General features: G+C 39.1%; 3 protein-coding genes across 4 annotated transcripts in view; 2 read left to right on the top strand and 1 right to left on the bottom strand.

Annotated features, from left to right (window-relative positions):
* On the top strand, positions 1-7,469 carry LOC128231510 (RING finger protein 141-like). The gene is made up of 6 exons (XM_052944439.1): positions 1-119; positions 3,347-3,513; positions 4,937-5,045; positions 5,432-5,595; positions 5,922-6,035; positions 6,550-7,469. The coding sequence occupies exons 2-6, from the start codon at positions 3,347-3,349 to the stop codon at positions 6,713-6,715; spliced, it is 720 nt and encodes a 239-aa protein (XP_052800399.1). The 5' UTR covers positions 1-119; the 3' UTR covers positions 6,716-7,469.
* Positions 7,470-7,607: 138 nt separating this feature from the next.
* On the bottom strand, positions 7,608-22,318 carry LOC128230930 (uncharacterized). The gene is made up of 12 exons (XM_052943358.1): positions 22,242-22,318; positions 21,610-21,725; positions 20,802-20,937; positions 20,328-20,436; positions 11,567-11,788; positions 10,913-11,025; positions 10,508-10,634; positions 10,170-10,288; positions 9,273-9,493; positions 8,668-8,811; positions 8,219-8,380; positions 7,608-8,092 (listed from the first exon to the last, which is right to left on the bottom strand). Exons 1-12 carry the CDS (start codon positions 22,316-22,318, stop codon positions 7,965-7,967), a joined length of 1,674 nt encoding a protein of 557 aa, XP_052799318.1. The 3' UTR covers positions 7,608-7,964.
* Positions 22,319-24,175: 1,857 nt separating this feature from the next.
* Positions 24,176-24,651, top strand: part of LOC128231129 (protein cycle-like) — a 90,055-nt gene continuing 89,579 nt past the window's right edge. For both annotated transcript variants that reach the window (XM_052943553.1, XM_052943548.1), the window contains exon 1: positions 24,176-24,250. In XM_052943553.1, coding sequence (XP_052799513.1) covers positions 24,193-24,250 — 58 coding nt within the window. In that variant the 5' untranslated portion in view covers positions 24,176-24,192. The remainder of the gene's footprint in view (positions 24,251-24,651) is intronic.

Genomic DNA, 24,651 nt, shown 5'->3' with positions numbered 1-24,651 from the left:
CACCATGCTGCCAATGACACGCTTCGTTTATTTCCGTAAACCTTTTCGGTAAATTCCGGCTAATGTTGTTATATGAACTTCCGGCAACAATTCGACCCATAATTTGGCCATAATTATAAGTATGTATCTTTTAAAAATCCACCCACTATAGCCTATTAGCTATACTTTTATACGTATTTCATTCATGTATCATTTTTTTTGACTGGTGGGTTTTTCATCCAAATACCGTAGAAATTCGATTAATAAATTTATCCCATTTTCGTACTCATACACGTTCATCCCAAACACACCTAGGTTATGACACCTGCTGCCTTCAGGATAAACAACTATATATATAACGTTTTTAGTTTCAGTTATTTTAATAGTTTGCATCTAAGCCAAGCATTGTTCATTTTCCATCTATGTTAACACCATCTTGTAAAACTGAAACATTGAACACTGCAGAAAACTTCCCTCATCCTACACTGTGTCTCACTGACTTGTGATTATCTAAAAACCTAAAACATGTTATCTGCCGCCTTATGTTAGACTACCAAGACAAGCTAGTGTTTTAGCTAAAGCGGAATGGAAGGGCGGCACGCCCTGCCCTTTTTTGACCCGCCCCTTTTTACACGCCCTGCCATATTTTTCCCGCCCCCCTTGCGCCCTTCTGGCCATTCAGATCGTTGTTTATCACAAAGTTACGCCCTAAAAGTATTTCATTGGTCAATGTCGCCGTTTTCTAATCTGTCACAGATCAGTGCGTGCTAAGGCATACAACCGGCATCACCGCGGGTCTGATGCCGATGTTGTTACAATTTAATTAATTTAGCCACTTATAATCGTTAATCTCCTAATCACATAATTGGGTCGTCTATCATCCAATTATCGAAACGTCCCATGTTAACCAATCAGAGAAGACACTGGTCAAATGATAAAGTTTGTGAAAAGAAATGATGAAAAATGTTGTCAAGCATTAGTAAACAATTGATACTTGCAGTGTAAAAACAAGGCACACTTTTCAGAACATTGTTTCGTTTGAAGCAGACGGTCATTAAAAAACAGACGGCGGCGCTAAGAAAATCAAATACTTGACTTTATGACCAATATTTGATAGTTTTAATATTGAATGTTCATAATGAAAATTTGTTTTGTAATGTCAAAACTTTCTTATTTGCTTTATATAGCGTTTACTAACAGTATTTTCCTCATTTGTACGATGTTTAAAAGTAGAAAATTCGGCGAGTCACCGCCATTTTGTCATAACATTTTTCGGAGTTTATTTCTCGATTTTTAAGTTCTATTATTAAGTATTAGTGAGTTTTTCATGAGGGATAGAGATTTTAAATGTCATTTTGTTTTAAAATGTCAGCATATTGAAAACCTATCCTGATCGTACCAAAACAAGATTCGCCCCAGCACTTAAATGTTTTTAACAGCTCATATATAAGGCCATTCTAATTGTTTCAAATGGTATTTTTTTAATGTCTTTATTTTTATTTTAGACAATTTTTGGAGGTAAATTATACATTGCAAAAAGGAGACTATAGACAAGTACACTTTTGATATGCCAAAAAAGAACACTTTTTTTAACATTCCATCTTGTAAAAGCAATCAAAGTAAATGTGAATTTAATTAGTTTTGTGGCATGGCACAATATTTATCTCAGGTTTTACGATAAGTATCTCTTCTCCTTAAAATCTCCCCACTTCCTAATTTGACTGGTGGGAGAAGTGACATATCCCAAAAAAATCAGCCTTGTGACTTGTGAGAGCCCTGGTGACAACAACCCGAGATGGTAAAGAAAGTGTCGATAGTGAAAATGAATAAGAAAGTAGAATTAAGAGTATTCTGTAGGGATATTACTGCAATGTGTGCATGAACATGCATGTACTTTGATAAGGTACATGGTTGTTTTACACCAAAACAAAGCAAATATTGTGCACATTGTTTTCCCATTTCAGAAAGCATCATGCCCCTATTTTGGACCACCCTGCCCTTTTTTTGGCCAATCCTGCCCCTTTTTTGGCCCACCCTGCCCTTTTTAATTCCTGGCTAAAACACTACAAGCATTCGTTTCATATCCTTATACCTGGTAACCACGGCTGAAGAACAGGCGTCTCCTGTGAAACACAACTTATTGTAACAACAAATGAACTGAGTGACTTCATAATTATTATAGAGAAAATTAACTAGTTGACATTGCTCTACTGGTCTTTAGTAAAGCACTTCATACAATGCCATACTAAAAGCCCCTCAGAAATCTTATACAGAATAAGAGGCTCTACATTGCCGAAGATACAAAGAGACAGATGTGTGTCGTGGTTGAAGGGGAGCAATCTCTACATGAACAAGTGGAATTGAGAGTCCCACAGGGCAAAGTCCTTGGGCTGCTTTCTCTGCCACATCAATGACTTACCAGATAGTCAAATCCAATGTAAGACTTTTTTCAGCAGACTGCCGCCTTTACAGAGCCATCAACAACACTGCTGATCACCGCCAATTACAACAACGTTACAAGACCTTGATAATCTACAGTCTTGGGCTGACAACTGGGTCATGCAGTTCAATGCCAAAAAACGTTACATATTAATACATTGCCAGTGAACGCAATATAGTCTTCAGTTTTGATTTATCTTAATCAAACTACAGTTTTAAGATATCCATGAGAACTCAATTATTTTCTTAAAGCAGCCAGATCTGCCCATTCATGACTTAATTAATCCGATCATGGCGCTAATTAAAATTATGTTTGTATCATTAAATTGAGAAAAAAAAGTCTAAGGGAGACAACCTGTTTTCAGAGAGTGCAGTTTTGTTTTTTCCCTCCCCTGTTTCGTTAAAGATACCACCTGTACTCAGTGCAGTTGATTTTGTCCCTTGTGTTGATTGCTTTTCACTAAACTTATTCATTAGTTAGATATTGAGCCTTGAAAAAGTTGATAAAGTTGCCATAATACAGCTTGTGAACACAATAGAGCATCCATTTCTTTCAATTCATGATCTTCACCAAATTTGCCCAGTTGTTAAATATTGATGAGACCTCGTTTCCTTTTGAAAACCAGCCAGATCTGCCCATGCATGAATTGATTATTGCCTTTGAATATGTCAAAATTGCTATCATTTTACTTGTGAACACAATTGAGCTTCAGTTTATTACCTGATGTTCACAGTAGTTTAATATGGTCTTAATCACTGTTCCTTCCCAAAACAAGGCAGATCCCTCGTGTATGACTAGATTATAGTCGTTTGGAATTGATCAAATTGAAAATGACCAATAAGCTATGCCATAAGAGCATACATGTATGCCTCTTGTGTTATTACCCAATTACAATCCATTTATATAAATAAGTCATGTTTGTTTCAGATGGTGATGGGACAACAGGAAAGTGCTCAGTTTGAACAAGCTACAACAGGGAGTAACAGTGTGGATATTGTGCATGGAAAACTCAGACATCATACAGACATTCTTAAACGCATTGCTCGTTTATCTTATAAAGAATTTGTAGATTCTTTGTCTGAGCTAAACAGAATGTAAGTACATGTACTTAAATCAAAATGCCATTTATCATACCCCTGACAAACAAAAATTAAGACGATATGTTGGAGTCACCCTGTGGTCGGTCGGTTGCAGTGTCGGTCCATTACATTTTTTCTTATCCATAGCATAACTTGAAAACAACTGGATGGAAGTTAATTGAACTTCATATGATTGTAAAGCACACTGAGGGGTAGGGCAGTGTACAAGAAGCATACCTCTATTCAGCTTATTATATTGACCTTTTTTGTTTTTCTTGACCAAGGCATAACTAAAAAACTACTGTATGGAATTCAATAAAAAATCATACCATAATAATGAAACATAATGAGAGGAAGTGCAGTATGCAAGAACCATTACTCTATTTTAGAGTATTACATAATTGCCCTTTGTTACTTTTTCTTGTCCCAAGCAGAACTTGAAAACTTTTGGATCAAATTTAATTGAACTGCAGACACTGGTTAAGCACAATGAAAGGAATTGCAGTGTATAAGAACCATAACTATATTCTACCTTATTACAGAGTAATTGCCCTTTGTTACTTTTTTTGTCCGGAGCATAACTTGAAAACTAAATGGATGGACTTTAATTAAACCTTTAACAATGGTAAGGCACAATGAGAGAAAGTACAGTGTATAAGAACCATAAATCTTTTACAGCTAATCACAGAAATATTGCCCTTTGTTACTTTTTCTTGTCAGGAGCATTACTTAAAAACTGGATGGAATTTAATATTTAAGTTCATACTATGGTAAAGCACAGTGATATGAATTGCAGTGTACAAGAAAAACAATAACTCTTTATCAGCTAATGACAGAATTACATTTGATGCACTTTGCTACTTTTTCTTGTCAGCAGCTCAATTTATTAATTACTCAATTGATTTTGATTTAACAACATACTTTGGTTAGCATAAAAAGTGGAAATGCAGTGTACAAAAACCTTGGAGTTTTGGTCTCCTTTCAAAGAAAAATTCCTGTGTCCAGGCGCCATTCGGAGTATTCGTAACTCCTGTGTCATCTATAGTTTACATTAAAGTAATGAAATATATATATAAAACATTATTCATAGTTTGTTCAAAGTAATAAACTTTTTTCTCATTTATGCTCTTCTTAACCATTAAATTGACATAATGATATTTGTTTTTTGTCAGAAGCTTTCTAAAGGATAACATGAGAATCAGTCCGCACGCTAGTGATCCCTCTTGCAGAGACATGAGCATAAACACTTAAAGAATTCTGTCTTCACTGTTAGAGAACAAGAATAAATGATACACTTTAAGATAATGTGGCATTTTATTTATTGTAGTATTTTTTTCTGCCATTGATGATTAGGAGGTCCATTTTACTAAGTTTTATTTTTACATTTAAATCTTAAGTTAATTTTTTATTTTCATAAGCTTCTCTTTCTTCACTGCAGAACTTCAACCTTCACAGACCAGCGTGGAAAGCAGTTACAGTTTTCTATAAAACCTGGATCAGATGACACCATTTTTTGGAAGGGGATTGTTCAAATTGAGTGTAGAAAAGTAAATATTCTTTAAGCATTGCCTCATTTCCTTCTTACCTCTCTCTTAGGGTAGTTTGAAATTTGATTGTACATAAATAATGCCATGCTTTGTTATGTAAAAATGCTCAATAGATGTTACTGTTTGTTGCTGTTGTTGTTGTTTTAATAATTTCATATCTATTATTCATACAGTATTGCTCACATGCACTAGTACTAGTGAGTAGTACATGTAACAGTAATTGTGCATGCAGCGAAAACTTCCACTTGACTATATATATAATTCATAATTTGCTCATATAATTTATATTCTACCAAATAATTGCCCAACACAAAGTGTATACCCATAAATATTCCTTGATAGATTGTCTTACATAAAGTGTAGTACCCTTACATCTTCTCTTCCAGGTTATAGCAGCAACTCAACGTGTATGTTCAATGCGACACTTAAGTCTGCGCCAATACATCTCTGTTTACAAGGAGATTACAGACCAGGTGAACAATCTAGCGCCTGCCTCTCCTGGCGGCACTGCAGCTCCCCTTAACCTGTGTGCATCCATCATCCTACATGAGTAAGTACCTGCTGTCTTCTGTCTTCTATTTTAAGATTTATTGGGTTGATCTCTTATAAAAACTTGAAGCATTCTTAGTCTGCACTCTGTAAAGTCAGGTGGTATGCAGGTGGTCTCAACTTTGTAGCTAGTTTAAGTGTATTTTTTATGCGATAAAATATAACTATTTTCTATTAGAAAAACTCTGGTAATATTGTATTGGGTCATTCTTCATCATGGCAGTGGTGTTATATTACTATTGTCAAATGGGATTTATGCCTTATGCATCTATGCATACAAGTATACATGAAAACTGTACAATGTCTTAACTGTGCTTATTGTTTCAGAGCTGAGCAGAAGAGCCTACCTCTAGAGGACGAGTGTTGTATCTGTATGCAAAATGAGGCCAAGACCATCATGCCATGTACTCACAAGTTTTGTGAAAACTGCTGCAGAGAATGGTAGGCAGGGCTTAGCAGTAAAATTTGCACAATTATGATTTTAGGCTCTTACATTTTGAACAGATCTTAAATATTTTATGAATTTATCTGTTTGACTGAGTACAGATAGAATAGCAGACAAGAGGTTATACATTGATTCAAAACTAATATTACGTGTACAATAACTATAAATGTTCTGTCAGGTATTAAATAAATAAAGCTTGGTTAGGAAAATAAATTGGTCAGTTATTAGACACTCATATTCTGGTAGCATGTTATATTATATTGCTTATACTTCTGTATACTTTTTTGAATGGCAAGTTACATAATTGTCCTGACGGTGAGAGATTGACTCCGCAGGGTCAGTTGTCTGAGGTGGTCAATGTAATCTCTTGGTTTATACAACCATGTTCTATTATTTATTAACAAATGTAAGTTAACTATTGGTCAATAGAATGGTTGTGTGACAACCATTGTTATGGTAGTAATCATGAGGATACATTGATTGCTTTTAATTACTATACTTGCTTTTCAGGACGGACACCCATAATTCCTGTCCAATATGCAGAGCAAAGTGTAAAGGGTCGTCCGAGGCCTGGGAACTTACCGACGCTCCAGATAGTTCTGAGTTTACTTCCGAGATGAAGGACGTCCTGGTCGGAATTGCAGATAGAAAATCTCGAAGGACATTTGACACTTAGGAAAATCATTTTCTGTTATTATCATTTTCTCTATGTGCAAACTAACAATCTTGTGATATGTTTATTTAATTTCTGTCCATTTATTATGGTAAAACCGGTGGTTTTATAAGGATTTGCTTTCAGACAAAGGAAGAGAGCTTTCTGATAATGCACTCATGTATTGATAGAAATCCATTTTACTTGTTAACTATTAGTTTAAACATATTTTATTTTACAACGATTGTGAAACAAGTAATTACAACATTATATTAATCACTCTCGTTGGCACGATTTTATGCGAGAGTGTGGTCTTGTGTTGTGGGGGAACCCGGAGGAAACCCACTTGTCCGGCTTGGTGACCACAAACCAAACATGCGCCCAGGCCGGGAATCGAACCCGGGTCGCCTAGGTGAGAAGCGAGTGCGCTAACCACTGCGCTGTTAACTATTGAACCACCAGTATGTTTTTCAGTATTTTTTTTTGCATTTTATTCAATATAATTATAATTTGGTTTAATATTTTTTTACTGAGAATCAAAAAAATCACACATAATCTGTTAAAAATGTGTATACTTATTTTTACTGTTGTGAATTTGTTTTTCATATGCAACTATGTGTAAAGTGTTTGTAATTGTAAAAAGTATTTTACAAATCATAAGCAGAAGTTGTATTTTTTTTATTTCAAGTCTATGAAACATAATAGAATTTACAGTTGTAAAATGATTCATTGATTTTTAGCTCGCCTGTTTTCTTTTAAAATAAAATCAATATACTGGCATGGCCTTCGCATCTTTTTTGGGCATGCATAAACCTTAGCCTTGGCTATAACTCAACAACCATTCAAGATATTTATATGAAATATTGTACCTATGTTGCCATATTTAATATGCACATGAAAAGCAAGACCCATAACCCTTATTAAATTTTTTTGTTTCAGTTGTGGTCCTTTTTTGACAAAAAACAATAGCCAAGCATTTGTCTTCGCTCCATGGCGCTCTTGTTTGTAATAAAAGATTAAGAATTTCAATGGGAATTAAATTGAAATGCCTCGTAGTATAAACTATAGTTACCAAAAGCATGCTGCTAAATGACACAATAATTAAAAACCAAACAGTCGTATTACAAGACTATGTTTAACAGAGGGAGAAACAACCACCCATGTACTGCTGTGTATAATCTTTTATTAGAAATAGGATGAAACAACTACTCATATACTGCTGTGTATAATCCTTAAATAGAAATGAATTGTATGTTTTAAGTTTGATTCATTTTCATTTCATTGCTTTGACTAGACTGGGTCGATAATACCCGTATATTTTGCGGCTCATTCTGTTTTCCCGTGTCCAACCGTAGCACATTCCTGTCTCGTCAACACCACGCTTCTGCCTAAAAGTCTGACCTGAAATATGATGAAACGTGTGGTTACTCAATACCGGTACATAAAACATATTCCATTAAAAAGTTGATTAATCTATTATACAAAATATGATAACATAGGATAACTGGATAAGTATCACCTCCATACCTGCTTTGAATGGCAACTCGTTTGATCCTGGGGCAGGGTAATTGTCCTGTATGGCTACGACCTTAACATCAAACACGTTGGCCATCGCACTGTCGCTGGTGACGTCACAACCGCTCTCACTATTTTCGACGTCAGCGTCAAAACGTCTCATCTGGCTGTACTCTGTTAAAGTCGTGTATATTTGATTGCGGTGTAACTGATGCTTGAAAAATGTTAAACACTCAATAATCGGTCATGATTTCATTGAAAATAAACTAACTTTTAATCGCAAGTCAAAGAAAGAACACCAAATGGGTATATGACGTAAAGTTTTCCAATACCCACAGCTGTTCTGTATGGTGAAATTGGGAACAAACTGATATGCACAAAACAAGAACAGAAGCAAACAACTTTCCCTATGACAAATTTCAGAAAGTTGAAAATAATACTTCTACGCAATGGTACTATACCGGTGATTTGCGCTGTGGGCACGGGCTCTGGTTCCTGGCTCCCAGCTAGCTTCATACGTGTCCTGTACTGCCGGTAAGGGTCGATCTTGGTGATGTTTGCCACACAGCGGGTTTCTGGGGGCAGATCCAGACTCTCAATCGAATCTGCAACCACGTTTGATAACGTGTTTTACTTCTAACGCACTTGCATATTTAAACAATGATACAAAACGTTTCATTGTTGTTTTTTCTTCACGAAATATTTGATATACACAGCTTGCATGTCCTATATACGGGGTTGATTTCTGTCAGCTTTTTCTGAACGACACCTACTGTGTTTGTCATATTGGCACACTTAATTTGCCGTTTTTGTCACCCATGCTTTAGAATGATAAAATAAAGCGCGCCATTACGACAATTTTTTACGACAATTACATGAATGAAGCCAAACTACTTACATGTATAAGGACAACATAAGAATGACAACATATCATTTACAAGGCCCCAGAACAATTAATTTAAGTGTCATGGTGTGTATAAACATGTATTGACTCCCTAATTGTTTCGTGTTGGCCGAATATGTTATGGCAGAAATCAGCCACCAAATTTTAGTTTTCTAACCATACCTTTCGACTTTGTTGCCATAGCCACAATTTGCCTGCTAGACCCAAACGCACCGCGGCTGGCGGATTGAGCGGTCGCCACTTCTGTTTCCACGGACGAGCCTGAAGACGATAACCGGGAGCTGAGATGGCTCAGGATGCTGTGTGTGCTTTCCAGCTCGTCACTTGTAAGGTTAATCGCAGGGCGGCAGAATGTCCGTCTATCTATTTCTCTGTTTCCCTCACTGAAATCATGAAAACATATTGCTAAACAAGAGCTGTAACAATAAGTGAAGAATGCCCCCGAATCGACACATAGGTCATACGAATATTCAATTACAACTATACCTAGATCAAAGAATAGCTTGTATAAACTATAAGCATATAACAGAACCCACGATGGTTGAATTCAGGTTGGGGGAGTGATGAAGAAATAGGTATGGACGGACACGTCGTCTTTATGTACCGAAGACATGTGCCATATACTTTTACAATCCCTATATACATGACAAAGTTACAGCCCGGACATTACCATCTATATCTGTGTGCATATATGCAGCATTCTATAATGATTTAACTCAATTGTGAACTTGAACTTTGTTTGGATCTTGCATGTTTAACGTCGTCTTTATGTATTGAACACATGTGCTTAAAATTTTTAATATCCCTCCATCCCAGACACGACCAGCTATCATATATCTGCATATATTCTGCATTCCATAATGATAAAACTGTAACTGTGACCTTGACCGTTGGCGTAGGGACGTAGAAAATTCTTTTTTTTTAAATTGGTTAAAGAAAATTACGCTATGACTAGCATCAGTTTTAAAGTGGATTTGTACAAAAGTCAAAGTGAACCGAACCAACATTGGGGGTATTATTTAATCTATATCAAGTTATGGAAATATAGCCGTATTAAACCTTCCAAGCCCCTTGGATATGGCTCCTTTCTGTACGGACTCCGGCCTCGAGTCCGCTTTTCTCAGGTTGCTGTGCTGGCTAGCTTGCTTCCGACGAAGCGGGTCAACCGAAAACATCTCCTGGAAGTAAAAGACAAACCGTTTGATCATAGCGTTTATCAATGACACCGCGTGCATGAATGCTCCATTAATGTCAATCTGTACATATTTAGTTTAATTGTTTCCTCCTTATTGAAGGCCATGATAATCTCGTATTTTGTTCATCAGAACTACTGTGTACAAACACGTATGCCATCGCGGGCGCCATTTACATGTTGTATCGCTAAATTAGGTTCGTACTGTGTATTTGACGTCCTCTCCTCGTTCGGCGCGTCTAGCATTGGTTCTTACGTCACACCAGTGCACGTCCAACAGACCCAATACGGAATCCAGATTGGGAAGTCGGCTGTCTCCCTTCGTCACCATTCTAAAGAATAAAACGTAATACTAGTAGATGTATTGGACATTTCTGAACATCATACATGACGCGCATAGCAATGAATTAAATTGATCAAACTTGCATCGTAATCGTTAATGAGTTGTGAAGAAACCGTGTTACGTTTGCAATGCCGGAGTAAATCTCGTTATAACTGTCCATTTAATCAACAACATTCACCAGACCATGACCATGTTTGCAAGTGATTGGATATCAGGTACATGTATTTATAATATCAACTCTTGTAAAATTTACAAATGGCGGCGTACCCCCTGTGAAGCGCCTCTGTGGCGTGCTTTAGGAAGACGTTGACGCAGTTGACGACAGCGCGTATCCGGTCCGCCTCCAGCTCCTGCAGCTGGCTGTCCATCTCCATCAACGTCTGAAAACACAGGGGCGTACAAGAGGCGTACAAAAGGCGTGTATATAAACTAAAAAGAGACAGGAAACACAGTGCAACATGAGACTTGTTGTTGGGAAATTGATCGGAATGTTAAATAAATGTATAAAAATAATATAGTTGCCTATTTCACAACATATCTCTTTTTTCAAGGCGGAATATAACCCGTTTAATTATTCGGTAATGAGCACGTCATCATCGCTAGTGTGTTATGTGACCACCTATCGGGTAAAAACTATCCTTAACAGGCTTACAAAGGTCTTGAACTCTTCACAATACGGCGTTTTTATTTGATTAAAGTACTTATTGATGACATTTGACATGGTTTCAGACTATTTTAGCATAAAAAACATCTTTATAAGTATTTCGGCCACCACCAAATTGAAAGTTTTGTAAGCTTACTTAAAGGATGGCACTCATTCACATGCACATATTAAACGCTTGACAATAACAAAGCTAATATGAAAGGATGGCCGTCAATTGATTCTACTATTACTCATAATAATTAAGTGCTCTCAGATACCTGGCAGTATTCCTTGTCCTTATCCACAAGTTGATCCCGGGACAGTCCCGCCCGCTCGCTCTCCGTCTCATTCTGCTTTCGGAGCGCAGACAGCTGCTCTATCAGCTCATCAACCTTACGGGTACCCGCACGCGTTGACGGCCGCCGCGTGGTGATCACGTGACTCCGATTGCTTACCTTTGCCTCGATCGTTTCAATCTTATTGTTCGTGTGTTCGACCATCTGTAGATGGTAAAACATGCCGTTTAACCGTATCATACATAATACACGTGATAATAGGCGTCATATATTCGGTCGGCTTAAGGCTTTTCAATTACCGTTTGGATGCGCCTTTCGACGTTATTACCGCACCTACAATTTAAGAAACCGCTTCTTCTTTTTTTATAAAAATAAATAAATAGAAAAACTAGTGTAAAATAAATGTTATGTAAAGGAAATTGCAAAAAAACATGTTTTAATTGGCCTCTGTTAAATCCCAGATGACTGAAACAGTAACATAAATTGAATACCCCCGTACGGTATTTACTTAAAATAACACATTAACTAAAAAGGAGAAAGATGAATGATTGTACACTCATTCAGGATGATGATATTCATGTTGGAACAAAATTAATTCGACCGCTCGTGTTTTAATATTGATATGGTGGTGGTGGTGGTGGTGGTGTGTGTGTGTGTGGGGGTGTATTCTAAATTGCTCGCTCGCTTTATTTTCATTTGGCTAAAGTCCGTACAACACAACATTAAATTGATGTGACCTGTTTGTATAACTGTCACCAATATTGCCACACTCATCTGCTACATAGTTTGTCCGTGTGATAAAACCTCCCATATTGCCACACTAAACTAATATATAGTTTGCTCATGTGCTAGAATCTCCAATATTGCCAAAATCAACTGATTGCCACACTCACCTACTACATAGTTTGTCCGTGTGCTAGAATTTCCCATATTGCCACACTCGCCCGATACATAGTATGTCCGTGTGCTAGAATCTCCCATATTGCCACACTCACCTGATTCATAGTTTGTCCGTCTGCTTGAAGTTTGCCCGTGTGCTAGAATCTCCCATATTGCCACACTCAACTAATACATAGTTTGCTCGTGTGCTAGAATCTCCCATATTGCCACACTCAACTAATACTAAGTTTGCCCGTGTGCTAGAATCTCCCATATTGCCACACTCAACTAATACTTAGTTTATCCGTGTGCTAGAATCTCCCATATTGCCACACTCAACTAATACATAGTTTGCCCGTGTGCTAGAATCTCTCATATTGCCACACTCAACAAATACATAGTTTGCCCGCGTGCTAGAATCTCCCATATTGCCACACTCAACTAATACTTAGTTTGCCCGCGTGCTAGAATCTCCCATATTGCCACACTCACCTGATATATAGTTTGCCCGTGTGCTAGAATCTCCCATATTGCCACACTCACCTGATACATAGTTTGCTCGTGTGCTAGAATCTCCCATATTGCCACACTCAACTAATACATAGTTTGCTCGTGTGCTAGAATCTCCCATATTGCAACACTCAACTAATACTTAGTTTGCCCGCGCGCTAGAATCTCCCATATTGCCACACTCAACTGATACATAGTTTGCCCTTGTACTAGAATCTCCCATATTGCCACACTCAACTAATACATAGTTTGCCCGTATACTAGAATCTCTCATATTGCCACACTCAACTAATACATAGTTTGCCCGTATACTAGAATCTCTCATATTGCCGCACTCAACTAATACATAGTTTGCCCGTGTGCTAGAATCTCCCATATTGCCACACTCAACTAATACATAGTTTGCCCGCGTGCTAGAATCTCCCATATTGCCACACTCAACTAATACATAGTTTGCCCGTGTGCTAGAATCTCCCATATTGCCACACTCAACTAATACATAGTTTGCCCGTGTGCTAGAATCTCCCATATTGCCACACTCCACTAATACTTAGTTTGCCCGTGTGCTAGAATCTCCCATATTGCCACACTCAACTGATACATAGTTTGCTCGTGTGCTAGAATCTCCCATACTGCCATACTCAACTAATACATAGTTTGCCCGTGTGCTAGAATCTCCCATATTGCCACCATCAACTAATACATAGTTTGCCCGCGCGCTAGAATCTCCCATATTGCCACACTCAACTAATACATGGTTTGCCCTTATACTAGAATCTCCCATATTGCCACACTCAACTAATACATACTTTGCACGCGTGCTAGAATCTCCCATATTGCCACACTCAACTAATACATAGTTTGCCCGCGCGCTAGAATCTCCCATATTGCCACACTCAACTAATACTTAGTTTGCTTTTGTGCTAGAATCTCCCATATTGCCACACTCAACTCATACATAGTTTGCCCGTGTGCTAGAATCTCCCATGTTGCCACACTCACCTGATATATAGTTTGCCCGTGTGCTAGAATCTCTCATATTGCCACACTCAACTGATACATAGTTGGCCCGTGTGCTAGAATCTCTCATATTGCCACCATCAACTAATTCTTAGTTTGCTCGTGTGCTAGAATCTCCCATATTGCCACACTCAACTAATACTTAGTTTGCTCGTGTGCTAGAATCTCCAATATTGCCACACTCAACTAATACATAGTTTGTCCTGGTGCTAGAATCTCCCATATTGCCACACTCAACTAATACTTAGTTTGCCCGCGCGCTAGAATCTCCCATATTGCCACACTCAACTAATACATAGTTTGCCCGTGCGCTAGAATCTCCCATATTGCCACACTCAACTGATACATAGTTTGCCCGTGTGCTAGAATCTCTCATATTGCCACCATCAACTAATACATAGTTTGCCCGTGTGCTAGAATCTCCCATATTGCCACCATCAACTAATACATAGTTTGCCCGTGTGCTAGAATCTCCCATATTGCCACACTCAACTAATACTTAGTTTGCTCGTGTGCTAGAACCTCCCATATTGCCACACTCAACTAATACATAGTTTGCCCGTGTGCTAGAATCTCCCATATTGCCACACTCAACTAATACATAGTTTGCCCGTGTGCTAGAATCTCCCATATTGCCACACTCAACTAATACATAGTTTGCCCGTGTGCTAGAATCTCCCATATTGCCACACTCAACTAATACATAGTTTGCCCGCGCGCTAGAATCTCCCATATTGCCACACTCACCTGATATATAGTTTGCTCGTGCGCTAGAATCTCTCATATTGCCACACTCACCTGATATATAGTTTGCTCGTGCGCTAGAATCTCTCATATTGCCACACTCACCTGATATATAGTTTGCTCGTGTGCTAGAATCTCTAATATTGCCACACTCACCTGATATATAGTTTGCTCGTGTGCTAGAATCTCTCATATTGCCACACTCACCTGATATATAGTTTGCTCGTGTGCTAGAATCTCCCATATTGCCACACTCAACTAATACATAGTTTGCTCGTGTGCTAGAATCTCCCATATTGCCACACTCAACTAATACATAGTTTGCCCGCGTGCTAGAATCTCCCATATTGCCACACTCAACTAATACTTAGTTTGCTCGTGTGCTAGAATCTCCCATATTGCCACACTCAACTAATACTTAGTTTGCTCGTGTGCTAGAATCTCCCATATTGCCACACTCAACTAATACTTAGTTTGCCCGCGTGCTAGAATCTCCCATATTGCCACACTCAACTAATACATAGTTTGCCCGTGTGCTAGAATCTCCCATATTGCCACACTCAACTAATACATAGTTTGCCCGTGTGCTAGAATCTCCCATATTGCCACACTCAACTAATACATAGTTTGCCCGCGCGCTAGAATCTCCCATATTGCCACACTCAACTAATACTTAGTTTGCTTTTGTGCTAGAATCTCCCATATTGCCACACTCAACTCATACATAGTTTGCCCGTGTGCTAGAATCTCCCATGTTGCCACACTCACCTGATATATAGTTTGCCCGTGTGCTAGAATCTCTCATATTGCCACACTCAACTGATACATAGTTGGCCCGTGTGCTAGAATCTCTCATATTGCCACCATCAACTAATTCTTAGTTTGCTCGTGTGCTAGAATCTCCCATATTGCCACACTCAACTAATACTTAGTTTGCTCGTGTGCTAGAATCTCCCATATTGCCACACTCAACTAATACATAGTTTGTCCTGGTGCTAGAATCTCCCATATTGCCACACTCAACTAATACTTAGTTTGCCCGCGCGCTAGAATCTCCCATATTGCCACACTCAACTGATACATAGTTTGCCCGTGTGCTAGAATCTCTCATATTGCCACCATCAACTAATACATAGTTTGCCCGTGTGCTAGAATCTCCCATATTGCCACCATCAACTAATACATAGTTTGCCCGTGTGCTAGAATCTCCCATATTGCCACACTCAACTAATACTTAGTTTGCTCGTGTGCTAGAACCTCCCATATTGCCACACTCAACTAATACATAGTTTGCCCGTGTGCTAGAATCTCCCATATTGCCACACTCAACTAATACATAGTTTGCCCGTGTGCTAGAATCTCCCATATTGCCACACTCAACTAATACATAGTTTGCCCGTGTGCTAGAATCTCCCATATTGCCACACTCAACTAATACATAGTTTGCCCGCGCGCTAGAATCTCCCATATTGCCACACTCACCTGATATATAGTTTGCTCGTGCGCTAGAATCTCTCATATTGCCACACTCACCTGATATATAGTTTGCTCGTGCGCTAGAATCTCTCATATTGCCACACTCACCTGATATATAGTTTGCTCGTGCGCTAGAATCTCTCATATTGCCACACTCACCTGATATATAGTTTGCTCGTGTGCTAGAATCTCTAATATTGCCACACTCACCTGATATATAGTTTGCTCGTGTGCTAGAATCTCTCATATTGCCACAGTCACCTGATATATAGTTTGCTCGTGTGCTAGAATCTCCCATATTGCCACACTCAACTACACTCAACTAATACTTAGTTTGCTCGTGTGCTAGAATCTCCCATATTGCCACACTCAACTAATACTTAGTTTGCCCGCGTGCTAGAATCTCCCATATTGCCACACTCAACTAATACATAGTTTGCCCGCGTGCTAGAATCTCCCATATTGCCACACTCAACTAATACATAGTTTGCCCGCGCGCTAGAATCTCCCATATTGCCACACTCAACTAATACATAGTTTGCCCGCGCGCTAGAATCTCCCATATTGCCACACTCAACTAATACATAGTTTGCCCGCGCGCTAGAATCTCCCATATTGCCACACTCAACTCATACATAGTTTGCCCGTGCGCTAGAATCTCCCATATTGCCACACTCAACTGATACATAGTTTGCCCGCGTGCTAGAATCTCCAATATTGCCACACTCAACTAATACATAGTTTGCCCGCGTGCTAGAATCTCCCATATTGCCACACTCAACTGATACATAGTTTTCCCGCGTGCTAGAATCTCCCATATTGCCACACTCAACTGATACATAGTTTGCCCGTGTGCTAGAATCTCCCATATTGCCACACTCAACTGATACATAGTTTGCCCGTGTGCTAGAATCTCCCATATTGCCACACTCAACTGATACATAGTTTGCCCGTGTGCTAGAATCTCCCATATTGCCACACTCAACTGATACATAGTTTGCCCGTGTACTAGAATCTCCCATATTGCCACACTCAACTGATACATAGTTTGCCCGTGTACTAGAATCTCCCATATTGCCACACTCAACTGATACATAGTTTGCCCGCGTGCTAGAATCTCCCATATTGCCACACTCAACTGATACATAGTTTGCCCGCGTGCTAGAATCTCCCATATTGCCACACTAAACTGATACATAGTTTGCCCGTGTGCTAGAATCTCCCATATTGCCACACTCAACTGATACATAGTTTGCCCGTGTGCTAGAATCTCCCATATTGCCACACTCAACTGATACATAGTTTGCCCGTGTGCTAGAATCTCCCATATTGCCACACTCAACTGATACATAGTTTGCCCGTGTGCTAGAATCTCCCATATTTGCCACACTCAACTGATACATAGTTTTCCCGTGCGCTAGAATCTCCCATATTGCCACACTCAACTGATACATAGTTTTCCCGTGCGCTAGAATCTCCCATATTGCCACACTCAACTGATACATAGTTTGCCCGCGCGCTAGAATCTCCCATATTGCCACACTCAACTGATACATAGTTTGCCAGCGTGCTAGAATCTCCCATATTGCCACACTCAACTAATACTTAGTTTGCCCGCGCGCTAGAATCTCCCATATTGCCCCACTCAACTAATACATAGTTTGCCCGCGCGCTAGAATCTCCCATATTGCCCCACTCAACTAATACATAGTTTGCCCGTGCGCTATAATCTCCCATATTGCCACACTCAACTAATACATAGTTTGCCCGTGTGCTAGAATCTCCCATATTGCCACACTCAACTGATGAATAGTTTGCCTCCAATATTGCCACACTCAACTGATACATAGTTTGCCCGTGTGCTAAAATCTCCCATATTGCCACACTCACCTGATATATAGTTTGCCCGTGTGCTAGAATCTCCCATATTGCCACACTCAACTGATACATAGTTTGCCCGCGTGCTACAATCTCCAATATTGCCACACTCAACTGATACATAGTTTGCCCGTGTGCTAGAATCTCCCATATTGCCACACTCAACTAATACATAGTTTGCCCGTGTGCTAGAATCTCCCATATTGCAACACTCAACTAATACATAGTTTGCCCGTGTGCTAGAATCTCCCATATTGCCACACTTAACTGATACATAGTTTGCCCGTGTACTAGAATCTCCAATATTGCCACACTCAACTGATACATAGTTTGCCCGCGTGCTAGAATCTCCAATATTGCCACACTCAACTGATACATAGTTTGCCCGTGTGCTAGAATCTCTCATATTGCCACACTCAACTCATACTTAGTTTGCCCGCGCGCTAGAATCTCCCATATTGCCACACGCTAGAATCTCCCATATTGCCACACTCAACTGATACATAGTTTGCTCGTGTGCTAGAATCTCCCATATTGCCACACTGAACTAATACTTAGTTTGCCCGCGCGCTAGAATCTCCCATATTGCCACACTCAACTGATACATAGTTTGCCCGCGTGCTAGAATCTCCAATATTGCCACACTCAACTAATACTTAGTTTCCCGCGCGCTAGAATCTCCCATATTGCCACACTCAACTAATACATAGTTTGCCCGTGCGCTAGAATCTCCCATATTGCCACACTCAACTAATACTTAGTTTGCCCGTGTGCTAGAATCTCCCATATTGCCACACTCAACTGATACATAGTTTGCTCGTGTGCTAGAATCTCTCATATTGCCACACTCACCTGATATATAGTTTGCCCGTGTGCTAGAATCTCCCATATTGCCACACTCAACTGATACATAGTTTGTTCGTGTGCTAGAATCTCCCATATTGCCACACTCAACTGATACATAGTTTGCCCGTGTGCTAGAATCTCCCATATTGCCACTCTCAACTGATACATAGTTTGCCCGTGTGCTAGAATCTCCCATATTGCCACCCTTAACTAATACATCGTTTGCCCGTGTGCTAGAATCTCCCATATTGCCACACTCAACTAATACATAGTTTGCCCGCGTGCTAGAATCTCCCATATTGCCACACTCAACTGATACATAGTTTGCCCGTGTGCTAGAATCTCCCATATTGCCACACTCAACTGATACATAGTTTGCCCGTGTGCTAAAATCTCCCATATTGCCACACTCACCTGATATATAGTTTGCCCGTGTGCTAGAATCTCCCATATTGCCACACTCAACTGATACATACTTTGCCCGCGTGCTAGAATCTCCAATATTGCCACATTCAACTGATACATAGTTTGCCCGTGTGCTAGAATCTCCCATATTGCCACACTCAACTGATACATAGTTTGCTCGTGTGCTAGAATCTCCCATATTGCCACACTCAACTGATACATAGTTTGCCCGTGTGCTAGAATCTCCCATATTGCCACACTCAACTGATACATAGTTTGCCCGTGTGCTAGAATCTCTCATATTGCCACACTCAACTGATACATAGTTTGCCCGTGTGCTAGAATCTCCCATATTGCCACACTCAACTGATACATAGTTTGCCCGTGTGCTAGAATCTCCCATATTGCCACACTCACCTGATACATAGTTTGCCCGTGTGCTAGAATCTCCCATATTGCCACACTCAACTGATACATAGTTTGCCCGTGTGCTAGAATCTCCCATATTGCCACACTCAACTGATACATAGTTTGCCCGTGTGCTAGAATCTCCCATATTGCCACACTCACCTGATACATAGTTTGCCTATGTGCTAGAATATCCCATATTGCCACACTCAACTGATACATAGTTTGCCCGTGTGCTAGAATATCCCATATTGCCACACTCAACTGATACATAGTTTGCCCGTGTGCTAGAATCTCCCATATTGCCACACTCAACTGATACATAGTTTGCCCGTGTGCTAGAATCTCCCATATTGCCACCCTTAACTAATACATCGTTTGCCCATGTGAAAGGATCTTCCATATGTGCATATTTTTATTGTTAACAACATATTTTCTTACCGATACATTAACATGCAAATAACGACCCGGCTACAGCAAAGACGAAACAACGGCAATACCCCGACATTGCTGAAGCAATAATACCTGTTTAAACTACTTCACAACGTTCCCAAATCATTACCAAAAGATATCTTACGTCTTTGTGTCGATTATACTCTCGCTCCATCTCTTTCCGCTTCTTGAACATCTCCGAGAATTCCTCGTCAATCTTGGTCAGTGCGTGGGCCGCCTCGTCCGCATCCAACCTACAAACAAGCACATGATCAGCGATTCCAACGGCGTGAATGCTTTGAATGAGGCTACATACATTAGCAAAGCAAACGTAAGTCGTTGGTACTCATTCTGCATTGACCCCATTATAAACATGGTATGGTTGTAAGGGAAATTTCAATATGAAAATTCTGAAACTACGGAGCACACAATACGATGTTACAAACTGTCGGACACATTTATGAACATTAAAAACACTTTCCTCCTACAACAAAGATGGTCCCGCTTAATACAACGATGCAACACATACAATACTAGTTGATTATCTAATATAAGTATTATAATAATTGCATATTATACTTACTGGCAACGGTATAGGTAAAGAGGCTTTGCATCCTACCTTTGTAGTGCGGCGTAAGGTCCCTGCTCGGCCATGATCTGGTTGTAGACGTGCTGCCTGGCGTCCAGGGCTGACTGCGCCTCGAGCCTGAACGCTCCCATGAGCCGCCGTGTCACCTCCGTGTCGAGGTAACAGTCTGTCCGCGAGAATTAAGCCAATGTGATATACATGATTATATAATAGAGTATTTAGCAAACAGTCCAAATAGAGAGATAGATTACATGACTCCTTGGTATTAAAATCATGATTAACGATGATCGTAAAACAGGAACTTGTTTGAAGTACCCATATTGCTCTTCATATATTTTCTTCTGGAGGTAATTGGTTATTTAAACTTATTTAGTATATTATGTTAAAGCTGCACTCTCATAGATTTACCATTTTTACAACTTTTTTTTATTTTTTTGTCTTGGAAAGAGCAATTTTTGCGTAAATATCTGCAAACCAATGATAAATATTGCTGACAAAAGATCAGATCACAGGTTTTCATATTTCCGTTAAAAAAAATATAAAAATCTGCGATCTAATTTTTTGTCAGCAGTCTTATATGGTTTCCATGGATTTTCGCAAATATTGGCTCGTTCCAAGACAGAAATTTGAAAAAGTTCAATCTGTGAGATGTAGCTTTAACAGAAACTATCAACTAGAAAGAAAAAAATTTGACCCAAAATGTGAGTGATATGGTCAAATATTGGTTTCAGAATTCACTTTGCTGATGGCAATGATGTCTATGATCTGAAGCATTTGAGCAAATTTGGAAAAAGTAGATATACACTTATGAGCAGCCATTATTACATATATAACTTACTTGATGTGCCGTCAATGAGTGGACGGAGGTCATCTAGCCAGTCCTGGAGCTGCCGGATGTAACTAAGTTCCATTTCCGCTCGTTTCGCGATCTTTCCACACAGATACTTCCGTAATCTTGAGGGTGAAAAACAACACAAGTTGGTTGATAATCTTTAGATATATGGATTTTGTTTAAAAAATAGTATTTTAATATTTCTTAGAGAAAACTACAACAAGTGCGTGTGCAATGCCTCTATGTATAGAGCAGTCAATGCCACACACGACACGTGCGAAATTTAGCAGAATGTCATAAATCGCCAGATTGGCTGTTGTCACGCGTAGATTTTTTTAATGTTTGTCTTATGATAGTAAGATCGTTTCACTATTGTCTGGAGTGTATCTTGGTTAGCACGAGACACCCGGTAAGCTCAGTCGACATAGCTTAGTGCTAGTGTTCCGTCGCTGGTAGTCTCTAGCCGCTCGAACCAGGCGCACATTCGGTCCCAAGTTTAATTTATGTGTAAAGTTTTGAATTAAGTGGGATTTCATTTAGACTATTTACTCTGTCATGTGCTATCAATTAATTACACATTTTATAAAGCTTCTAACTGATCAATTATGTACGTTATAATTTATAAGACTTTGATGCACCTGTCGGACGAGTGGTTCTTCTTCAGCCCCTCATCCACGAGCAAATACGGGTAGCAGTTTCCGGCACTCTTTACCATCATTCAAACAATTTTACCAACGCGAATGGTGAAATGGTATCACTGTATATTACATAAAACGCGTCCTATCTTTTTTATAACTGTCAGCCTTTGGAAACGATACAAGTTGTCAACAGCGACCGCGGGTTATTGTGACGTCATTAAGGTGACGCCGGCGTAAGCACGATTGGTCCGACGTCATTCAAGCTGAAGTCCTAACATTTCTAGGCTCAAGCACATTTTGGCCGTATTGATATTTTTAGAGTTGTGTCAGGTGAGAGGTGGGATATGAAGCGAGTGACATAAACGTATATTAATATTTTTGTGAAACGTTTAATATGAGATGGTCAATGAAATAGCGAACATATTGCCCGAGCTGCACACTCTTTGCGTACATCCGTTCTTTCGGGACGTCATAAAATAATAATAAAAGATCAAAGAAGTAAAAAAGAAAATTTATGCATAACTTTTATTGAGTTTTATTGTCAATTCATACAGTCGGGGTCCACTCTCACTTTTTTTTGTTTCGAAAAGGCAGATAGATAGCGGAATTTAGGAAACCGTGATACCGATGGCTGTTTGTCCCCGCGCAGTCCGGTGCACCGGTCGGGCATTTAATTTAAAACTTACATAAGTTTTCATTAAATGTTAATATCCATATCAAATCAATAGATACGCATGCATTAAATAACTGCAGACAAGTCAAATCAATAGTTCTTTCCAGCCGGATGTCATATTCACGTGCACTGAGCCGTGTGACGGTACAGATCATGACCGTTGATATATATAATAATAGCTTAATATAACTGAGCTACGCAACATTGTACAGTTTTCAACCGAGTTTTGCCATACAAATATGAGTGTTTATTATCTAATATATAGATTTTAGTTTAATAATTCAAATGACAAAACGCTTTTTTCACAACCCAAAGGCGCAGAACCGGTTGAACTGAATGTCGGCCGCCACATTAATTGGCGACGGTGTGAAACGGACGGACCATGTTTGAAACTATTTTGCCTTGCCGACATCATTGCTCAACCTGAATAATTGCCGCAACTGGAAAATGAGAAACTGACAATATTGAACGTTTATCGTACTAGCTCATCCGTTGTCAGAAAGTCACTGCAAAACTGCCCTCACTACGCCATCGGAGGATGCTGCACACGTCTGATTACATGTCATCTGTCATTTGATTTTCACATATTTGATTTTGAAATGAAATTGCTGAAAGTTTAAATGATACCTTTAATGTGAATACCCTATGTGCATAAATGACCTTAAGCGACCAATCTGTACATAATTTATATATACAATAGCCAGTATGTGTTGATTTGCCTTACAAGTGACGTTTTGTCTTAAATATTTAACTGATATTCATGTACTGTATATACACAGAGCTGAAGGTGAAGGCCACTTGCGGTCAGCGCTGTCCAACGTTTTCCGTTGCAACCCATGATAGCTCGTTTTAGAACGGTAGGTTCAGTGTAACAAATCGCAAGTATATTGAATAAATCACAATAAACAAATTCTCATTCATACTTTGTTTAAAAGCTGTCATGCAAACTGGAGCATTGGTAGTTTAATACTGCAATCCAGAAATGACATCGGAATTGGGTCAAACACGTGATAATGTAAACATTGGTACAAAATCTTCCAAGACGCGGCAGTATTTTTATTTACCACTCGTATATGTTTAACCATTTCAATATGATGATTTGGTTCAAATCAAATAAGCCTGGTGGTCATGATTATATATTACTACCATGTAAAACGATCTTATTTTGAAATCGTTACATAACTTGTTATAAACTTGACATTGGTACTGAATAACATGATGTACTAATGGTTAAGCTGGTTAAGTAATGTTAAATGTTTTAACGTATGGCATTGGATTATGAGTGTAGTATATGACCAAACGAATATTAAGAGTGTGACAAGGCAGGATTTTAAAGGTAAAATTTTGAAAACCAGCGCTTTGTACATTGACATAAATATAATGCTTACACTATGGCTCAACCTGGTGCAAGTAAAATATTGCTGATTTTTTATTTTCAATTTTTTTACCTGATTTCTTCTTTGAACTCACAATATCATTTGTATGAGAAACCACCATACTGGATTAACTAAACAAGTATTATACAGGGTGTTCAAATAGTTAGTATGGTTGAAAAGTGGTACAAATCAAAGCACTGAAAGTGCTGAGGGAGGGTGCCTCTGGTGTATGTGCAGAAAAATATACAGGGAGAGCTGCCTGGTTTCAAAATCGTCGTTGTTATCAACTATTGACAGTTTGGTTATTACAAGAGCCAACTTTCGTCATGCATAACTATTTTTTATGAATGCATGTTAAGCA

The sequence above is a fragment of the Mya arenaria genome, chromosome 4 (assembly GCF_026914265.1).
Source record: "Mya arenaria isolate MELC-2E11 chromosome 4, ASM2691426v1".
NCBI classification, from domain to species: Eukaryota; Metazoa; Mollusca; class Bivalvia; order Myida; family Myidae; genus Mya; species Mya arenaria.
This window is presented reverse-complemented; position numbering and strand designations above follow the sequence as displayed.

Coding starts and splice junctions, on each gene's coding strand:
- LOC128231510 (XM_052944439.1), top strand. CDS start 3,347: ATGGTGATGGGACAACAGGAAAGTGCTCAGTTTGAACAAGCTACAACA. Junction 3,514..4,936: donor TTGTCTGAGCTAAACAGAAT/GTAAGTACATGT, acceptor TCTTCACTGCAG/AACTTCAACCTTCACAGACC. Junction 5,596..5,921: donor GCATCCATCATCCTACATGA/GTAAGTACCTGC, acceptor TTATTGTTTCAG/AGCTGAGCAGAAGAGCCTAC.
- LOC128230930 (XM_052943358.1), bottom strand. CDS start 22,318: ATGGTAAAGAGTGCCGGAAACTGCTACCCGTATTTGCTCGTGGATGAG. Junction 20,938..21,609: donor ACTCATTGACGGCACATCAA/GTAAGTTATATA, acceptor TCTCGCGGACAG/ACTGTTACCTCGACACGGAG. Junction 11,789..20,327: donor AGTATAATCGACACAAAGAC/GTAAGATATCTT, acceptor TACCATCTACAG/ATGGTCGAACACACGAACAA.